Source organism: Malaya genurostris, chromosome 3, assembly GCF_030247185.1.
Source record: "Malaya genurostris strain Urasoe2022 chromosome 3, Malgen_1.1, whole genome shotgun sequence".
In the NCBI taxonomy this organism is placed as follows: domain Eukaryota; kingdom Metazoa; phylum Arthropoda; class Insecta; order Diptera; family Culicidae; genus Malaya; species Malaya genurostris.
Genome location: NC_080572.1, coordinates 25,014,954 through 25,034,552, shown reverse-complemented (window position 1 = coordinate 25,034,552; position 19,599 = coordinate 25,014,954). Strand labels below are relative to the sequence as shown.

Here is a 19,599-nt window from a genome sequence, read left to right as displayed (position 1 = left end):
CAGAATAGTAATATAAACTAAATTGATAAATTGCACTATCACTAGAAAAATATAGAACAGCAATTTAACGTGCTACTTGGGAAAATACAATTGATAGACATAAAAACGATTATGTGCCCTAGTACAAAATTTGTCTAACTCCTAAATGACACAAATAAGATTTATTTACTTTAAAGTTTACGCTGAATGAAAAATTGATTGAAATATACATAATATTATTATGTGAATGGATTATCTTAATTTTATGGTACATTTGATGAGAAGTTTTGACTAATACAGATTTCTGTCTTCACTGTTTAAGCCAGCGTTGAGATTCCGTTACATTTAATTATTAGTTACTTTAACTGTGTATGGCTACACACCTAGGAAAAACTTTATTTAATCCATCTAGTGGTGTTTGAACCAGTGACAATTTTTTTCCATTTCTGGCACATAGCACCTTCTTATTTCGGAACTCAATAGCAGCCTATGGGACCATAAGACCATTAAATCTAAGGTTCTCGGTTCAGCCATCTCGGAGAAAATTGAACGACATTATGTGTAACATACACACATACATACATACATTTTTTATCTCGACGAACTTAGTCGAATGGTATATGGCAGTCTGCCCGCCGGGTCTCGATTGTACAGTTCTTTTCTATATCATTAAAAGTTCAACTGGCTTCAAAAAATGACTTTCTGTATGACTGAACATACTTTTAAGAACTCAAAATATACTGCACTGTCATACAAATACATCATACGCATATGGGTACGACCGTTGAGAAAATATTTTCACAAATGAGAAAAGTTGTTTAACTCCGTTCAACATTTTCCATGTTGAAAAAAAAACTACGTCCCAAACGTTTTCCGCTTACTGCTGTTTTATCATAAATCAGTCATTTGATCAGAATTTCAATGCTACGGAGTTCTTCGTACCTTACAGCAGCAGCAACGAAGCCAATAATTCGCTCGTATATCCCCGAAAGTTCGTTCTACCATAAATCCTATTAGCACTTATGCCGTATATGGCGTATGGCTAGTTTCTCCTGTTCCTGACATAAAAGATTCATTTTGTTTAGTTTGCAATATTGGCAGCTTATATGGAAAATTCGGTCGGTCTGAGCTTATCACAACTCTGGTCATATTGGCAAGAAACTGCGATACTCTGCAGAGGATGTCTGGGACGGTTTATTTTTTGTGACATGGTACCTATTTCATTCGATTCGAAACTACTAAAATTTACGGGATAAAATCAGATAAAACTATGTGCCTTCACGTTAGTGCATATATACGGCGAAAGATTTAAAATGACTTCATCCCTTAGCTAAACGGATGTATGATATTTAGGCAAAGTCTAGGCAACTAAAAATTGCCCAAGTTATATTTACACCGATCGAAAGAAAGCCTTTGAATTTCCGTTGTACCAACTGTTACAAAAAGCATTCATAATATGTAACAGAATTTTACGTGAAATTAGACAATTACATGAATTGAAATTCAACGAAATAAAACGAAAAAACAAATAAAGATTGGGATTTGAACGTATGAAGTACGCACGTTTATCTACTGAGCCACGGAGTCACATATACATGCTTAACAGAGAAATGGTAGGGTAAAGTATTACAATGTGACCTTTAAGAAAATACCGAGACATATCTAAACGTATGAATATGTTTTCTTCAAGAGTATGAGTATTCCGTCGCATTACAGCTGAGAAACATAATTTTTAATGATTCTGATAGAAGTGATGAAAATTAATTGATAAGAATATATTTTTTAAAACGACCACATTCTCAGTTATTTTTTAATTGGTCTTAGACATAATGCCCCTGCACCCGTATAAAATGCCACACAGCAAAATACATTATGCCTCACTACCCCTCTTATAATGTCAAAATAGAAAAAAGCAGGAAAAGAAATGTTTTTTTTTGCATCAGAAATTATTTGCGTAATCAACTAATTGTAAATGAAAACCAACGAATTCGATCCTCTCAATGTCACATTTTATTTTAATAATAGTTATAAATCTATAAAATACTGATTTTAATCGTGGCATACTGCTGAATCACGAGTGGGCATTATGTCCGTGACTGTTATGAAAAAAAAAATATATCATCGATTTGACTTTGTTTATTGGCATGTGCAAACTATGAATAGAGACATTAGTACTATTGAAAATTAGTTACTACATCCAAATCTACGTTTTATACGGATAAAATTTTTATTTAGTGGATGGAAAATCTCACATCTAAAAGTGACAGTGGAACAAGTGCTAGGCAAATTACGTAAGAAACGTGTAATCAATCAGTCATGGCGTAAAATACAGATAATAGACAGTAAAATGAGTTTCTTTCATTTGAGAGTTAATGCTGCATATAGATTATCCGGCCTAGTTTTTCAATTCAAAACCTGTTTAAATCCCAGTGGTATGATGATGCCTTTCGCATATTACTCATATTTTCATAAACATTATCTATGGATTTTTCGAAAAACATTTAATCGAAAATAGAATACACACTAGAAAGATTATTTGGGAAAAATCTAGTTTAACCTTTTAAAATTGTAAACAGCTTTAAGCGAAATTTAGAACAATTTTTCCGTTTTCTGCTCTAAAAAAATAAAGTGACGTCCGTTTTTTGAGACGGTTCCAATGTCGGTTTTCACAGTGATTGGATAGCCTTTCTTTATGAGAAAGGTTAGAATGCCTCTTTATCTTTTATATAGATATAAAAAATAGGTATAGAATTGAAAAATCTTCTCTCAGTCTGAACGATATTGAAAGTTTTTGAGATCGAAAGTTTACTTTTCGAGTTATACGAAGTCTTGTGTCAAAGTTTTTGTTTTGTAACAATCTTTATCACAAAATAAATGTTTTAATTGTTAGATTTCACACGGTAATAGATATCCAACCAGTCTATTTTAACAGAGACATCATTATTTTTGTGTAAGCGACTTTTTCCCCTTTTCTAGTAGTACGAGTTTTAAGCGCTGCATTATAAAGCGATGTTCGATGTTCGGGTCACTCATTTTTTTTGGAGACGTCTTAACCGATTTCTACAAACTTTAATTCATATCAAAGGTCATATGATCCTAAACAAAGTTCTTGAATTTCATTCGAAGCCGACTTCTGGATCCGAAACTACGGGATGATAGGGTAATGGCTCCCTATTCCATCTCATTTGTAAAGACGTTACCTCAAAAACCAGATTTAGCCACTGAAATCACCATGATTATTTCATATGTCTGCTTAGTTCGCTTTGCTCCACATTGAGAATCGACTCACATTTTTTGGAATTTAAACATGTATTCAAAAAACAATGAAAAACACTTCTGCTGTTCACTACTCTGTTCCTAATTTCATCTCAATGGATTTTGATCCATCCTTTCTTTAGTCCTATATTCTTCCTACTAAACAGCAATTGCGATAGCTAAGATAATGTACTATTACACTCTCAGATCCAAAACAACAGAATTCTTCTTAAAAGAGCCGAATGCTATATGTGAGACAACATGCGATATTTTTAGAACCAGTTTAAAATCATTTTACTGCAAGGTTAATCTAGATTGGCCGCTTTAAAAAAAATAGATGCACAGCCGTTCAAACACACACACACACTTAACAAGTGGATTTGATATAATGGTTACTTCATTAGTACTTAACACGCACTTTCTAGTAATATTCGAAACCGAAACAGTTTTATTGAAATATAAATATCAAAATTATATTTAAACTAATGTCACGGATTAAAAAAAAACACTTGCTGGTGGCAATCCAAAGAAGAAATGAATATTTTTTATCGCAGCATCATGAGAAAACTTGGTAATCTTGCGATACGAAATGAGATGAAAACAAAGCCCAATCAAAAGAATTAAGTGCGAACTTTCATCCCAAAGTTTTTGAAGATTTTTATTGTCTAGCGGGTAATTTTAGAAGTTTTCAGTCGTTGATTAAACAAGTGAAAAATGAACATTGGTAATTATGAAGTCATCCAACATTAAATATTCACAAACATGACGAACATTAAAACTTGAGACGAAATCGAAAATCGAAAGCGAATTTCTTTTTTGATGGATAAAACAATTGCTGAAGGATTTAAAATCATTTTGTCAATGGAAAAGTGGACAACAACTTAAATAAACTTTTATTTGGTTCAGGTACCTTGAAACATATGATTCATGTTCAAAGCTATGAGATGAAGGGATAAAATGGAATTAGGAGCTCAGATGTAATAAGGAGCCTACGTGAAAAACAATTAAAATAATGTCGATGGTTGATCCGATTTCCTCCATCTAAGATTCCAATTAAAGGTCTTGAGATCCCATAAAAATCGTCTGATTTAATCAGATCCGATTACCAATTAAACACAAATTATTCGGGTTTAACGGGTTTGCAGATTTTGATAGTTGATGGCAAAATGAACTTATTTCAGTAATACCGGTATTAGGTTTTCGATTCAATTATTCATGAAGCAGATATCTGCTTCTATGGCTCAGTCGATCGTTTACGTGCTTTGTGATCTAATGTTTCTCGGTTCAAGTCACGCTCTGTTGCTTTCGATCTTTTGTTTTTTATTTCATTGCATTTCAAGCCATGTAATATTTAAATAACACAATTTTATATGTTCCTGAAAATAAATTTGTGTGAATTACGACGCTCCTATATGTGCATGTTATAATATGTAAAATCACAAGATTTTTTCGAACTGTGTACATTGCATAATTTTTCCATATAGCTCCAATAGTAACCTGAAACAATCGGACCAACCATTTTTGAGGTAGATGTTCTCAAAAATTGTACTAGAATACTCTCAAAAGTAGGACCAGAGTCGAAATTGATGATGAGAATTGTTCGCCATATAAAAATATACAATAAATTTAGGAAAAAATAAAAATATCCGTTGAAACCACACAACGAGAAAGTAATGTTTTGCCCAATATTAGTAAATTTGGAATTAGTATGTTTTTTGCGACGATTATTTCAAACACCCCATTGATAAACTATAGTTATTTTCAAACAATTTACTTTTCTTTCCAACTGGTGTGTATCTATTATAAAAGTACTAGTTTGATAAAATTAATTGTACAGATAATTACTAAAAAATAATCGGTATACAAATTCACGACACTATCTTCTAAAAAATATTCTTGGAAATATATTCTGTTGAATTTAACTATTTATTCCTTAATCATTTTTACGTCTTCTTTGCGACCTATTAGTGCGTTAGCAGTTTATACTGAGCTGCTAGCGTGACTTAACAGTTCAACATGAACTACTAAGCGGTAGTAAAGATTATTTATCTAAGACAAATGCGGCGTCGGCTAACTGCCCGTTCAAGTTTCTTATGGCGTTTTGTTATTTAAATCTAACTACACAGTTTTTTGTTTATCGTTAACATTAGTTTCGTTCGTTTATTCAAACATTTGTGTAGTACTAAACCAGCGTAGTTTGGTTTGAAAAACGGAAAAGCCATTATGAAATAGTAATTATGATACTAAACACGAAATCATTATATATTCTAGAGATTGACACTTCTTCATCAAGTTTAATAAGATTTTTATACTAACCAGCATGTCTCGAACGTTCGTAGCTGTGAAAAAATTAATGGATTACGTGATTGAAACGTGATTTTATTCACACCAAACGAGCATGTTCTTACCGCAACGAATGAAATGGCAATGTCTCTTACCTATAAAAACAGTGTGTACTTTCTCCATTTAGATCCTTTAATTACATGGAATAATAATTCAACAGGACCTGACATTTTTGAGATACATATATAACAAACTTTTGCTTACTGCCTTTTCAAAAGTAAGGCTAAAGTCAAAAATAAAAATGCGTATGCAAAATTTGAGCTAATTAAAAATATACAAATATTGAATTGATTAAAAAATCACCTTTTCCAGTGGTACCGCTTAACAGTATCTAACTAGTCCACTACTATGAAATGTGCCATTTTCGTATCAGCATCCATGTTCAAAATTGACTAACATTGATATATACAGCATGAACATGTACACTAGAATGTCAAAATTTTTAGCTACGACACCAAAGGGATGAACCGAAATATCTCTATTAGTTTCGGAAACATAACCAACTCCAACTGGTCCAATCCTGAAGGCCAGGGAACGTAATAATGGCTCTAACCGGCCAAATGGTTGTTTCCACAGCAGAGAACTCTACGTGGCGTATTCGGTAAAATCCATACACACCGAATCGAGCCAAGAGGTCGATAAATTTACCTCTCGAGTTCTCGGACAAACATCAGTGAGCTTTTCCATGCTAACTGGCGAACTGCTGAATTATTATAGATGTGGGATGGTCTCTTTTGAGCATGTAAACTATTCTGAGAGTTCTGACAACCATGTGGTGTGGTGGGTAAGAAGAAAATATTATACTGATAAGATATACGAGAAAGGATATAGTCACTGTCACTATTCATTTCGAATGGTCTAGTATAAATTTAATGCATTCGATGGTTTCTTTCCCCTGTCCCATTTCTGCTGAAATCGAATGTCCCCGAAAGATGGTAAACGTGTAAACTGGACCGATACTGACCTCTACTCTCGGTTACTGGATTTTAGTCCTTTTCATATTATTGGATCCAGTTCCGTAAAGGAAATTTTGTAATTTACTCCACTTCCGAACGCTCCGTTCACTGGGAAAAGAACCTACCATGTACAAGATTAACCACAAGCTCACATAAATTGTAGCCTGCTATGACAAAGATGTGCTTTTGGTGCAGTGCATACCAAGACACTTCATCCCGTACCGTCTCGTTCATCGCATCGAAACAACTATTTTGAAACAGTTAAAAACTAACACCCTGTCTGCTTTCCTTCCCTTTCATGATTTTCTCAATATCCGAAACCAGACCCACCCGAAATCGAAGTAGAGCAGCAAATCGTTCACAGTGGTGTCGGACACGAGGCTCAATTAGTGTGTATCGTCCATGCCGAACCAGCGCCAAACGTGATCTGGTATAAGGAAACAACCCAGCTGGGCACCACCGAGCAGCATTCACAACAGGTAAGTTCGCCTAGTAAAACAAGTATCTGTGATGATGCAGATTTTGTACAGCAAAACTGTGAGTATGTGATGTGTGACAAAAATGTGCTATTGATTTTCAAGGAGATTGCTGAATCGATCTCCATAGATTACAATTGCATTGATTCTAGACATAGATGAACGAATGATACTCATTTCAAGGTTAACTACCTGAATTAATTTCCAACAGTTAGTTTAGAATGCCTCAGATATAAAAGAAGGAAGATTGTTTTTTGCAAGCTGTCTTAATTGCTACTGAATTTTATTCCAGTATGAGTATCTAATCCAGAATTATAGTTTGATAAGCGTTACAGAATATGATTCATAGCAAAAAATCTTCCAAAATAATGCACTTCATAGGAAAAATTCCGATTTTACAATTGAGCAGAATGAGCCATGACTTCGGAAAAAGAGTGTTTCAATAATGCTATGATAATATACCATGATTAAAAACTCTCGAATTATGAACGATTTGGACTTATTTCGTTATAAATTAAGAGTAACGCACCTTACATTAATGAATATAACCTTAAGCATTTTCCTGCTATTACTATAGTGATCTTTGCATTATGAATTCAAGTGCTATGTTTTAAAATATGAAAATTTCAAATATAAATGAAATACATTCAGATGTAATTATAAAAAAGAAACATTGAATTAATCCATTCATTATCTCTTTTAATGGTAATTTTCTGTAAGTCTGTGAATAAAGAACTCAATGATTCGTAATATTTTAATAAATATTTCTCCCATTAATCTAATATACAATCAATCACATTCTCACTTGATTCAGAAGGTTCAAAGTGAATCCGGGGAGAAAATTGGAGCTGCGAGTTTATAATGAAATGTGTTCCTCAAGTTACGCATTTTCTAACCTTGGTTTATTTTCATTGGTAAAGACTGATTACTCATGATTTGGATCCTTTTAATCATAAAAAAAGAGAAGATGAAAACACTGCTAGAGAGAAAAAATGGTTGGTTTCGTGACCTTTTAATCATGACAACAGTAACAAATTTCTTTCAGTATACACTACTTTCTCTACACGGATAACAATCCAATGCCGGCGCCATGGTTAAAAATCATGAAACATGTCAATCATACCTTATTATTCATGATTTCATGAGTAAAATGATTGATATCATAAACTATAACTCATCGCCCATGAAAATGTTCATAAAATAAAGCGCACCAGCATTTTAAAGGTGTATGTATGTATGGGATCACAGCCCCTGTTTGATTTTTGCATTTGCTCATCGGTTTTGACTATGGCACCGAATCAAGAGAAGCAACATGTCAAAATTTTGCTAGCGCATCGTGAAAATCCGCACTACTCGCTGGCACAGGATGATTAAATCTAAATCCAGAAATGTTTCAAACAACTTCCCGAATAAAAATATCAGTCGAACAAAATACGCAATCGATCGAGAACAACTATAACAGATTATGCCCGAAAACAATTTAACGGATAAACTAACACTCTCGAGTCTCTTCGAATCTCGGAGACAGCTATAGCAAAGTGATGAACTCTTATTGCTTAGGAAGGTGTAATTCAAAGAGCAGGAATCGATGAGACATGGACTAAGTTGGCAGTTGATCTACGCGTGCAGAAGGAAGACGGATAGTGGACACGGCGTATGAAAACCACGAATTTTGCAACAGCTTTTTGGAGAACCAACTATCGAACGAACAGCTAAAATAAGACGGCTGCGATAGGCTAAGTATGTCATTATGACGCCAGATGACAGTCCAGTGAAAATGGTTCTTCCGATTGGAACAAGAAGAAGAGGGACGCAGCGAACATGGTGGATCGATCAAGTGGAGGACGATCTATCTGAGCCTTGAGTGACGACGAGCAGCACCCAGGGCAGTCGGATTATAATAACGTCAAGAAATTCAATACCAGCGAAATACCGTCAGAGTGATTCATCTGTGAAATGGATTTCGCTCTTTTCGGACGCTGTAACAGAATCTAGTGGGTTCTAGGAAGATGAAACGATCAAATTAACAAGAACGATTATGATCTGGCAAGGTATTTACTGCTGCAGATAAAAGAAACATCTTTTTGCGACCAATAAAACCAATTCTGCATAAATTCATCGTGTAAACAATTCAATCATCTCTCTTCAGTGCGAGCTTCTTTATACAACTCACACCTTCTTCAAATAAATGCTAAGCCTTGATGAAATCAGTCCAATTCTTGTGATTAACCATTTGCAAAACACTAGAATGTATGCCAGTTTAGCTTCAAACGATATGTGTCAAATACAAGTCAAATAAGAAATGATATCAAATATTTTTCATTACAACTTAAGTCTGTACCAGAGCTGATGATTTAAAGTTAAATTGGCGTTATTCTTATGCATATATGATTTTTGAAGGTGTGTGATTGATTCGAACGTAAACGGTAATACGAATTTGGCATACCTTCGAACGTCTAGCATACGACCGTAAACAAAAGTGAGGGTGCATATGAAGCGCTTTTGTGTCTCAATGAAAACTTAATATACTGTTTTCTACGAGGAGACCAATCCTTGTAACCTTTTTTGGCTCGTTCAAGTGATCTCTCTGGAGGTTGAGTTCAGCTTTTTTTTTGCTCCCTAAGCCTACGATGGGGGCGGTAAATCATATTTAGTCGGTACGCTACTGATTTTTTGGATTTGTTTTGTGTGATCACTAACACGAGTGATATTTTCATCAAAATTCTGCGGTTCCTTCGCATTGTAGGGAAATGATGGATGACCTCGATCATAATTCATCACAAACAAATTAAACGGTCCTTTTCAATGCATTCAAAATGCTGAATCGTTTTCGAAAAAATATTCCACATAGATACGCATAGTTTTATATGGAACACAAAATACTGCTGCTTAAATATTCGAAGCAAATCGCTTTTAAAGAAAATAAATTTCATTTAATTCCACTCTATTAAAAATCTTTACTTTATTTTAAATTGGAAACAAATTTAAGCTGTGATTTTACCAACAGTTGTGTAGTCTCACGAAAAAAATATAACAACGCCATAGGGCAGTTCATTGTAGTTTTTTTAATGTGAAACACATTTTTATTTTCTATGTAGGGGTGCAAATTAGAAACTCAAGAAAAACACACGTAGAAATGTGGTCAGGTTTTGAATAATTACAGCTCAGTCAATTTTGTATCAACTATTAATATTATGTCACCATAAAAATATTTCTACGTATTGATTTGAATGTTCATAGCCATGTATTTTTAATTGTGTATGATTGAATTGTTGATTAATAGCTAGCAGTGTCCTATTTTGTCTGCAGAAAATCTCCGGCATACCGGATTTTCCTATCATAGTCGACGGTTTTGAAGCAGTAAACGATATATCAAAGGGAAAGCATCTCTCTGATTGGTCAATCGATGCAAAAGCGAAGCTGTTGGAAGCACGCGAAGCTATAAATATATGCTAAATTACAGCTAACGTTTCAGTCCTACGTGAAGCATGCTAGAGGTAGGTTGTTGGAATTTCATCCGAACTCGTATGACACAAGATCAGAGCATACCAATTAAAGCTTCAAATCGTTTTATGGCACTTTTTGTTTTGCTGTCTAGCAACAACCTACCTCTAGCATGCTACGCGTAGGACTGAAACGTTAGCTACAATTTCGCTTATATTTATATATTCGCGTGCTTCCAATAGCTTCGCTTTTGCATCGATTGACCAATCAGAGCGATACTTTCCCTTTGATATATCGCTTACTCCTTCGAAACCGTCGTCTATGGCAGGGAAATCCGTTGTGCCGGATTTATAATTGAAAATACGTGGTTTGATACATTCAAATCGAAACTTAAAAATATTTCCAATCAAATGATGAAATAATATTAATAATTGATACAAAATATACTGAGCTGTAAGTGTTTACAACCTGACCACATTTCTATCTTGTATTTTTTCCTTGAGTTTCTAATTGGACCCCTATATCTATATATAGAAAAATACAGAGATCATTCTTTGTAATCGCATCACGTAAGAACGGATGGACGGATTTACATGATTCTTTTTATGTTTGATCAGTTTTCGTACATCAAAAAAATTAGGAAAACTTGCAGGAAAAGTGGGAAAAATCCATAAAGTTGTTTTGTATGGAAAATGGAATATTCTACTGAAAATGTCGCCAATGATTGCTAGATCTCTACGATTGATGTGCTTGGCCGTCGAAAGAAAGAATCTTTTAGCGCACAACGAGTTGTTTTGTGTGAAGTTTTCGCATGCATACTAGATTGATAATATTCGTCATTCCGAGCCACATGCATAATTGGGTATCATCATTATTGCTTACTAATGTCGTTTTCGCTTGAGAAAACTGAAACTGACCCAGGATAGTTTCATGAAACACTTTTTAACAAAACGGTGTTGGTTTCGCACTTAGCAACAAGGATCTGAACAAACCTGATATAAAAACCAGGTTTGAAACTGATTCGATTTTTAGTTCAACAATGTTGAAACTAGGTTCGAAACTAGCTTCAAACAAACGGTTTGACAACAGTTAGGGAGGAAACTGGGTTAAATTTAGAATTAAACGAAAACGAAATAAATGACTGGCGGAATGTATACTGTTCTAGAAATAAGCAGGAGAAAAAGTTCTGATATCGTTCACCAGATGATGGATTGTGTGTAATGGAGTCAGATGAATAATATTGGTCATTGTGAGTGTGAGTTTAACAAGTCTGAAAATTTTTGAATTAATCAATGAAAAGATTGTGCTGTAGAAGCCTAAGGTCTAACTAAGAGATTTTCCTTGAATTAGATCAATGTTCAAGAGGATTGCCATAATGGATTGAGACTGACATTTTCTATGCATTATTCTGTGAATCAATATCAAGTTAAAATTTAAGCGTTGTCTCATCAAGCAACAAAAAGTTCCACAGTACCTGAGAAATATCCACTTTAATAGAGCTATAGAGTACGCGTGGGACTTTTTTGGCAACTTGAACGCATTTCTGAGAAAACTTTGTCGCTACTTAAAAGTTTTACAAGGAACTGTTCAAAGTTAGTTCTGTTGTGTTGGGTGAACATTCAAGTATGAGTGATTCCCTGAAAAAGGACTGTTCAGAATACTTTGTATGCTTCTTAAGCCATATCTTTTTTACGAAATTTTGGTTACTTTGGCTAAATACAAATTGTAAATATATCCTACTCTACCAAATGAAGAACTCTAGAAAAGAAACTCTTCAACATATTGTTAAGTTTATCAATACAAAACTCTGGTTAGTGAGCTTTTTCATCGATTACCGAAGGCAAGAATCACATCTGGAAGAGAAAACATGGCACCTTATATCCTTTATGTCAAAGCCAATAGAGAGAGATTTCTGTTCAGTGCTTTGATACAAAGGATGAGATGATTAGATTCTGTACCTTTGCTCAATTTTTGCTTAACAAGAAACGTCAATTTTTCAGGAGTAAAATATTAATGTGGCGTATACCGTTGATATTAGGAGAAGTAACATATGAAAGTGGCGTATACCCATATAATATTTTAAAATCTAAATTTTCATACCTATAGTTTTCAATCCTTTTCATTAATTCGAGTCATTTTTATCAATGATGATTTGAATGGATCGAAGAGTAACGTTGAAAAAAATTGCCCGGCGAGTATGACAAACTGCGCACAAACAAATAAAAAAATCACTTGTTGGTTTAATTCAGTGCCGATTTATATTTATCAATGGAAATCAATGTCACAGTCAGTTCTTTGGGATAAATTTGCTAGCTTTGAAATGACACGAAATGTTAGATCTTCTTGATGTTTCACAACGGATGGCATTCCTCTCGAATGAGAAAGATCCGTTAAATAATTTTGTGTATAGTTTTCATTCACTATACGATTATGTTTCACAGAGCTTTCAATTGCTAGTTCCAATTTGGAAATTTTACCCACCGGACATCCACTATGATTAGCAGCAACTAATTGTCCAAAAATATTGCCTTATTTAGTTCAACTCACAAGAAGAAAATTAAGAACGCAGTGTAATATTTTTTACTCGTTCAGTTGAACGAGACGGATATGTCGCTCACTAAGTCACGATCATCTAATTCTACTGAAAATGTTAGCATAGATTTTTTATGTTGTTACGTTATGTGCAACAGGAGATGTCTACATTCATAAACTTACCTCTTTTCCAGAAAGCAATTTATCTTTGACTCTACGAATACCCCAATGATATTCCTTCAAATAATAATACCAACATAAATGAATTGATTTAATTGATAAATACTACCGTTCATTCTATGAATTCTTTAAACTATACAAACTAAGTTAATTTTTATTTTGGTATTTAATTTTGACACAATATCAGTACGAATTTTATTAAAAAAAGGCGGGTGGGTAATGTCAGAGACATAACTGGATGTCGTGAATACGGAATCAACTTACATGTTCCTAAACACTTCCGAATATCAATTAGTTGATCAATTGTATGAATTATGCAAGCATTCCCCTTTTCCACATTTTTCGCAAAAACAAAGAAGGCTTCACTTGATATAGATAACTGTGAATTTCACACAGCGAAAAGTGCAAAAATCAAATCAAACAGTTCTAGATTTGCACTAAACTGAGGATTTTTCCTTTCGATTTGCGAACAACAAATCCTAATAGTTCTTTAGAAATCTTTTAGAGCCATTAGAACGGCTGATTTTGTGTAATGCTCTCCACCGTTGCTTTTTCACTAATGCAAATAGCTGGCAGCTGTGACGTAATCGCTCTTGTCGGAAGCGAAACTAGCTTTGAAAATGACACACAATACATCTTCTCAGAGTGGCGATAGAATCCAAACTGATCCAATTTTTGTTAAGAGATTTTTTTTACCTGATTTCGTTTGTAGCTTTTTCACTAATGGGCGGTCCTAACGACTATGAAAATAGCCGCATACAGAATTTTAATGTCGATTATTTCATCTCGTATTTGCACAATTTTTTGAAAGAAACTATCAATATGCTGTAGGGATTCGTTTCTAGCATTCACAAGGACCAAATTGAGGAACTCACTACGATTATCACCACTTTTCGGAACATTTTTCCCGAACGATTTGTTGTACAGCAGCAGATATTTTGTTCTCTTCCTCAGAACGCGTCCTGATTGGCTGGTGTTGACATGGGTCAAATGAGACAGGTTTTTCAATAGTGTACTACTGAAATACTTCAATGCTTTTGCTATACACGTTCAAGTTGAAAAATTTCGATTCTATTGGTAGTTAGATTACATAAATCCTTTCACAGATCACTGAGCTATGAGCTTTCAAAATACGAGCAAGGCAAACGCGCCTTATGGATTATCCCCTTTGATACTCGTTTATACCAAACATTTCAGAAAAGTTTAATTTTGGATTATTTGAGATTATGTCACACAACTGATAATTTTATCATAAAATTGTGATCATATTTCCGATGGCGTGTAGCAAAAATTATGTTGATTCGTTAGTTACAACAAGAGATAATCACGATCGAAAACTTATCACTCTTTCAGAGGGTAAATTTTGAAAAGGCACCCCATAGTAAAGTAAGTCGTATTTACGACAAAATATCCTCTCCGACCAATTTTGGTAGGTTATGTTTATATCAGTGGATTAAAATTCACCTGACGGACAATAATTTATAAAGCCACTTCTCGAAAAATCAAATCACTACTAAAAGTGATAACTAAATTGCTATCACCTCCATTTTGACATGAAGGTGATTAAATCGTGGTGACTATCACCTTACGTAATGCCAACATTTGATAGTGATGTTAGCCTTTCAGCAGTGGTGACAGAACTTGGCGATTATCACCTTACATGATTCCAAATTTTCAAAAGTGATAATCACTTGGTGATAATCACCTTACATGATTCCACCCCTGAGGTCGCTCTAGATTGGACTCCAATCGCGTAGTTTCGCTCTGAAAATTTTCTCGGGTCGCACCACGCATCCAGCCGAGTTTGTTTATTTTATCTTTTTTTCATGAGTTGTTGTTTGCTGTCCGAAAACATAAATTCGAACGAATAATTTTAACTGCTTGCATACAAAACTTGAACAAAATAACTTCTTGCATACAAAACTTGAACACAAGCTCGGCGAAAAGAAGCTTAAATATCGATATCCGTATCGCAAGCATGTACAAACATATAATTGCATACATTTGGGCTATTGATGTAATTTCGTTGGCTACAAAACAAATACAAATCACGACAAATAGAGTCTATATTCTGGATTCGCGTGTTCCGTGTTGGTTCGTAATAAAAATCAATGTAACGTTGTTTTCGATTTTAAATTGCACTACGCCGGTGTAGCGAAAGCTGCACTGAAACCGTTCGTTTTCACCAATTGCACTACACCAGTGCTACACTTTTTCTGCACCGATACCACTGGTGTAGCACTCATCAAAAGTTTAGTGTAGCTCTGTGCAATGTAATCGTTTATTGTAGATAAGGGTAGGGTTACTGGGTTTGTTTTCATTATTTTCGTTCTTTTATTCATGCCATGGTGTAGCACCGCACCGGTGTAGTGCAGTTTAAAAACGAAAACGACATAAGCAGACTCTAGTGCATTTGCGGATTCAAAAGTGTGACGATTAATTGAAAATGTCGATCAATGAAAATTGGTTTCCTTGTTCCACATCAATGGCTCGAACAAGCCCATGGGACTGATCCTTGTAGTTTTTAAACATCAGCGAAGTGGAGTTATCTACAATCATTTCGAAGCTCGAACAAACAGACAACTTATTTAAAAATGTGATACTCGATAAATCCCTGCTTGAATTCGATTCGTTCGGTAGGCTCTAGAGAGAAATTATTGCAAACGAAATTAATAAACCACAAATCGCCAAAATATGCCACTAGGCTCAGACACTTAACGTCCTCTTGTACCTCCTGCCATTCGGAACCACCCATCCACTCATCACTCATAACCCATCCCATTTAATAATGAACGCGGAGCTATTCATGGCGAGAAGAAGCGACCCATTTACTCATTTAAAATGAAAATTATGCCGCTCGTAAAGCAATTAACGGCCATGGCAGCACTAGCAACAACAAGAATAAAGGAAACTTTTTCTGTGAATTACAATTAATTTAGTGGAAGTTAAATAACCTTCTCATCGCGTGTCGGTTGTCTTGTTGATGCTCGGCAGCTTTGAGGTACGCCACGTTCTAGAACTAGCGAAGACCGGAAAAGGGGATTGAATTTTGGATTAATTACTCTCTCTTTATTATCTTCGGGATATTAGACGTTATTCAACTGAATGGATGCGGCTTTCGTAGTCCTTTCGGGCGACTGCGTTTGTCATAAAACGATATAAACCGACGAAGCACTTTGCAAATTGATCCAACCGATCCAACGAAGGAGAGACAACCGCAAAAGACATTCTGTTCTGTAAGTCTGAAAGTGGTGCTCCCACTCCGGAGCCAAATGTCATCATCATCACATGCTAAATATTTAGCAAGAATCTATTCCTGGTCGAGACCCCGTCGATTTGCTGCCGATTCTAGCTTACTTGCGAGATATACGGTCAGAGGGGTTGGTTGGTCGGGGGCGCCGAATGCGGTTAAAATGCCAGACATCATGTGTAGGTATGTGAAAACTGCAAGGCAGTTGAATGTTTAAGATTCAAGTGGTATCCTCTTGTGTTTTTCCCTGCTAGCGTCCTCATAAACGTCACGTAACGCTGGTGCTGCACGAGTATCTCTCTTCATCTGTCTCAGCACCCTTCAATAAGAATAATTGTGGGGGCGCAGAAAAGAGCAACGTTTACTTTTTTACCCTTTCTTTGCGCTATCTGATCATCCATTTTTCTGAGTTTACTACAAGTGAAATTGGTGAACTGATATTCAATGCGAAGTAATGAACGTGTAAATATTACGAAACCGGAACGTTTAAATCTTTATAATTATACAATAAATAAGCTCTTTATCCTATGAACTATCCTTTACGACTATGATACTCTTCATAAATACACATTATTAAGAATAGGGTTACCATCTGCACAAGCCTCGCCTAGAACTACTTGCCGGGCTGCCTGGCCTAGCGAAATTATGCCGGGCTGCACATACATTTTTTAAACATTTTCTTGACAAGTGACAATCCAGAAAATGTTATGTAATTCAAACACAATTCGAATGTATAATGGAAATATCAATCTCCACATGGCTGCAGTATTGAATCCGCATATTGAATGAGTCACTGTAACACTGGACCACTGAAATGCTGGACGCCCAGGTTAGCTCTACGTTGGCGCTACAGTCCAGAAAACAGACATCTACCACTAGGTAGTGGTGTAGAGAAGGAAGAGAGAGGGGGAGGGGTTGAATAAAAACAATGCTACTGTCATAATTATTTTTCCCCAATGTGAGTGCATCATAATACTGCTCGCTGAACTTGAGTGAATTGTCGCGACGACTGCATGACGATGGTTTTTTTCAGTCTATCTTACTCGCCTCCGTATGCTGTGTAATTGTATGTATGCAACTATGACCCTATTGTTGGTCTAGCTCATATTTGATTCATTCGCGTTCACTTCATCCCTACATATTTGATTTATATATAACGTATAATGTAATAACGCCACTCTTATAGTTGATCAGCTGGTTTGATACAATAGTCAGTCTCCCAGTACTAATTGATCGATCACCCGCTGAAATTCACAAATATTCGATTAAACTGAGAAGAAAATTTTTTTATGAGTTGTTTTTATTTTTATTTATTCACCATTTTTTTCCATAACATTTTCTTTATTAAGATTTTTGTTTTCATTTACATGTTTTTACAGTTTTAGGGATACAACTTCAAGTTTTTCAGCTATAGTTACATTTTTTCACCATTTTGTTCGTGGTTATTTAATATTGTTTTAGAAATAATTAATTTACAGTTTAGCACTTAAGTGCTATGATATTGTTTATAATTATTAATACATCCTACTTAACTAACCTACATAAAAAGTTCACGAACGAGCAGGGCATCTGACTGTGACGCACTTGTTTCAAATTTCTTCGCGCTTTGGATGATTTTGGTGAAAACATGTTCAATGTTTGCTAACCGATGGACCTCAACTGTGCTGGTTCTGGTTGGTAGATTTAAAATCATTTTGAGAAAGCGATTTTGGACTCTCTGTAGTTTTTGTTGATGTGTTCGTGCGCATGTTTTCCTCACAGGATCAGCGTATAACAACATTGGTGTTATTATTTGCTTGTAGATAGCAAGTTTGTTAACCATGGATAGCTTAGAGCGACGATTTATAACGGGTAAAGATTGCTCGCATTCACGCAAATTTTCCAGGTCATGAGGTATTCATTAAAAGTGTTTAGACCATTTTGGAGCTTTCTCGTCATGGATTTGATGTTTCTACCATTATACATAATGGCAGTGTCGTCCGCAAATATACATAATACGCCTCTACCAGGAAGAGGGGGAAAATCCGAGGTAAACAGGTTGTAAAGTATCGGGCCAAGGATACTTCCTTGAGGGACTTCTGCGCCAACGTGGTAGGGGTCAGATGAGTGGCCGAGGATGCACACTGTTGATTTGCGATCATTGAGGTAATTTTGAATTATTCTGGCCAGATACGTCGGAAAATTGAACTGGACTAGCTTGTGGACGAGGCCACCGTGCCACACGTTTTCAATATCAAGGCAGGCCATGACTGTCGACTTGGAAAAATAGCAATAAAGTTCTTAACTCGTTGTAACTGGTGGACTGTTGAATGTCCCCGTCGAAAACCAAACTGAACATCTAAAAGGATGTGATTTCTTTCGGCATGGTCAAGTATGCGAGCGTATACTAACTTTTCGAAGGCCTTGCTAAATGCAGATAACAGACTAATTGGTCGATAACTCGTAGGACTGGTCGGGTCCTTACCTGGCTTTAGTATGGGTAGCACCTTGGCTATCTTCCAGTGATTCGGAAAATACGTTAGGGTCAAACATCGGTTGAACACATTTGTTATCAAGGAGTACGCTTTGGGTCCCAGTTTTTTTAGAGTCAAATTAAACAATCCATCAAACCCGGGAGCTTTCATATTTCTCAAGAATTTAATGTTAGATTTAACTTCTTCTATGGAAATATTTTCATTTGGCGGAAAATCATTCGGGGTAGCGGCAAGATTGTCAATGGTATCGTTGACGATATTTTCACCCAGCTTGTGAGAAAATTGAAAGTGCACAGATATAGTATTTACTTTCTCAGAAGGAGTAATTTTGATATTGTTATTCACTACTAGAGGGGGAATCGGTTTAGGCTTGTCTTTCAGAATTTTTGTTACCCGCCAGAAGGGTCGGGAGTAATTCGGAAGATTACGTATATCGGAAGTAAACCGGTTATTCCTTACTGTTTCAAGTCTACTCTTAATTATATAAGTAAGCCGTTTAGTTAGATATTTTAAATTGGGATTGTTTGTGCGTTGATATAGCCGCCGTGACGCATTATGTTTGGAGATTAAATTTTCAGTAATGTCTTCGGTCTTCGGTGAGCTGGTCTTCGGCGTAACGCTGGATTTGATTCCAATCAGCGCAGTGGTAGTTGCGTCTCTGATGTCGATCTCGCTGTTCAGCACACGAATTCACCACGAATGTCACTGGA

The 19,599-nt window shown here is 35.5% G+C and overlaps 1 protein-coding gene across 5 annotated transcripts in view; it reads left to right on the top strand.

Annotated features, from left to right (window-relative positions):
- Positions 1-19,599, top strand: part of LOC131437668 (neural cell adhesion molecule 2-like) — a 390,081-nt gene that overhangs the window by 337,384 nt on the left and 33,098 nt on the right. For all 5 annotated transcript variants that reach the window (XM_058607165.1, XM_058607163.1, XM_058607164.1 and 2 more), the window contains one exon: positions 6,858-7,012. In XM_058607165.1, the coding sequence (XP_058463148.1) occupies positions 6,858-7,012 (155 nt within the window). The remainder of the gene's footprint in view (positions 1-6,857; positions 7,013-19,599) is intronic.